This window comes from Penaeus japonicus, unplaced genomic scaffold, assembly GCF_977035675.1.
Source record: "Penaeus japonicus unplaced genomic scaffold, GWHDUDI00000001_assembly GWHDUDI00000013, whole genome shotgun sequence".
NCBI classification, from domain to species: Eukaryota; Metazoa; Arthropoda; class Malacostraca; order Decapoda; family Penaeidae; genus Penaeus; species Penaeus japonicus.
This window is the reverse complement of record NW_028234415.1, coordinates 30,724,787-30,727,286: the sequence shown is the minus strand read 5'-3', so window position 1 is coordinate 30,727,286 and position 2,500 is coordinate 30,724,787. Positions and strand designations below refer to the sequence as shown.

At 39.7% G+C, this 2,500-nt stretch overlaps 1 protein-coding gene across 3 annotated transcripts in view; it reads left to right on the top strand.

Annotated features, from left to right (window-relative positions):
- The window catches only part of LOC122262212 (uncharacterized), an 11,525-nt gene extending 9,289 nt beyond the window's left edge, over nucleotides 1-2,236 (top strand). For all 3 annotated transcript variants that reach the window (XM_043030172.2, XM_043030173.2, XM_043030171.2), the window contains exon 2: nucleotides 743-2,236. In XM_043030172.2, the coding sequence (XP_042886106.2) occupies nucleotides 1,108-1,437 (330 nt within the window). In that variant the 5' untranslated portion in view covers nucleotides 743-1,107 and the 3' untranslated portion in view covers nucleotides 1,438-2,236. The remainder of the gene's footprint in view (nucleotides 1-742) is intronic.
- The last annotated feature ends 264 nt before the right edge of the window (nucleotides 2,237-2,500 follow it).

Sequence of the window (2,500 nt, the reverse complement as noted above, 5' to 3'; positions counted from 1 at the left end):
TTTTTTCTGCTGATATGTATCACACGTGTGTCAAAATATCGCTATCATTCTTGATGTTGTTATTGTTTATATAGTTATTATAGGTGTTATTGCCACCGTTGTTGCTAATATCATTATTACTTGTCATTTTCTAAGTCATCCTCATTAATTTCATATTACTGTTCTTGTTATTACCGTTGTAGTTGTTGTTATTGATATCATTACGATGATAATTACAATCACTGTTATTATCTTTATTATCATTTTACTTCAGTTGTGATGATTATTATCATAATCACTATCACCATAGTCATTGTTACTATAATAACTATTATTATTATATCTATCATCATTAATATTCTGATATTATTATTATTTGCATCATCACCATCAGCATCATCACAATACTGCTATTGCAACTTTTACTGATAGTACAGTTACCATTCTATTCATCGTTATTATTACTTATATCGTTCAGAAATATTATCGTTATCATATTAATGGTAGTAGCAGTTAGTGCTATAATTATTGTTATTGTATATCTTATCACTGCTATGATTGTTGTTCTATTCATCATCGTTGTCATTATTATTATTATTATCATTATTATTTTGTCGATGTTCCGTTATTGTTTTTCTCCTTTTATAATAATTATCGGCTATATCAACTTTATTGGATCATCAATAAGATAAAGATGTGCATTTACATGTTTAATTTATGGATGTATACATATCCTTGATAAAAAAACGTTTCTTTTTTTCAGTTTATGTTCTCAAGCTTTGGCTTAGAAAGAAAATTAAAGGGAAGGACAAGTGAGCTATATCGCAATGTGTCCTTTGATTCGTCGTGAAAAATAACCAAGTGCGTGTCGGTAGAGTAAATAGTAAAGAAAGGCGAAAATTGTGTCAGCCAAGGAAAGCTTTTCAGTGATTAAACCCTTAGATGTAACGCAGTGCAAGACAATGTAGTGCAATGAGATATCAGTCAGCAGAGAAAAGTTAACAATGGTTTGCTAGAACTCGAAGGTGCTCCCCCTCCGGGTGGAAGACACTGTTTGTTTATCGGGTAAAGTAGATTGTTGGAGGGTCCTCCGGCCTCCTACGCGCGGTGTTTTAACTCCTGCTCGAGATGGCTGACTCCGGCCGCAGCCCCACGCCGGAGGCAGGCGGGGAAGGCTCCTCAGACCGCATTCACTACCTCCACCAGAACAGAAATGGTCGAGCAGGATCTCCGAGTGATGAGTTCCCTCCTCGCTCTCCGAGTCCCCGATACAGAAGGTATTCGGACTCGACCCCCACGAGGAGTCCCTCGCCGATGCCACCGAGCGAGGATTTCGACGAGTTGGACAGCAAGGGCCCGCGCAAGACCAAGTCGGTGTCGTTTCATTCGCACACCAATTGGAAAAGTGACAGGAAAATTCAAAGTGGTAAGTATTTGTTCACTCTTGTTCCTTTATAAAATCTTCTCGTAAATAACTTTAGTAGGCAGATACCGGCGGATTTTGCATTCTCGACGTAACGGCCCAGAGTCTGACCTAGCCGGGGCCAGCCGCGAACGGTTTAAAGATGACGTTCCAACGCTTTTATAGGTCTTATTCGGTGTAACTTCCAAATTTCAAATCCGATTCGGGAAACTGCGATATTTACTTTCCTTTCGTGATCCGAGTGTAGATATGCAACTCCGAGGTCAAAACATGAAAAAAAGATTACAAATTTGGAAGCATTTATTAATCATTACTTTATTCACGAGAGAGCAGCCTGTTCGATCGATTTTATGGTGGCAGTAATTGTTTTAATTGCTTTGTAGTGACCGTGAGAGAGGGAGAGGGAGAGGGAGAGGGAGAGGGAGTAAGGGAAGGAGGGAGGGAGGGAGGAAGGGAGAAAAGGAGAAAAGGAGACAGGGAGAAAAGGAAAACGGGAGAAAGAAGGAGAGAAAGACAAGTTTAACAAGACATTTCAAAAAGAGATAGAGAGAGAGAGAGAGAGAGAGAGAGAGAGAGAGAGAGAGAGAGAGAGAGAGAGAGAGAGAGAGAGAGAGAGAGAGAGAGAGAGAGAGGGAGAGGGAGAGTGAGAGAGAAGAAATGTTGTAGGTACCCTGAGCAAGGTTAAGAAAAACGCAAGAACTCGGCACGACAAAAGTCAGCAGGAGAACTTCTTGGAAAGCGCATTTCAGGAAGGAGGCGAAGGATGAGAGATGAAAGAGCTGATGAGAAAGACAAAGCAAAAAAAAAAAAAAAAAAAAAAAAAGCAGACAAAAAGGACGTTTGATGAATCTGAAAAGGGGAGGAAAATAAGTAAAAGTAGGTAGGGTACATTTTTTTTATAGAAAAAAAGAGAAGAGGAATGCGAGAGCGAGTGACTGAGAGACGGGAGGAGAGAGAAAATAAAACATTCATACAAATGGCAGTGGAACGAAAAATGGATACAGACTGCCGGCGAGACATAGACACAAGCGTAATTGCACAGACATGGAAGTAGTAAAACGAGTCCTTGAAACTTCACAATGAACGACGAAAGGAGAC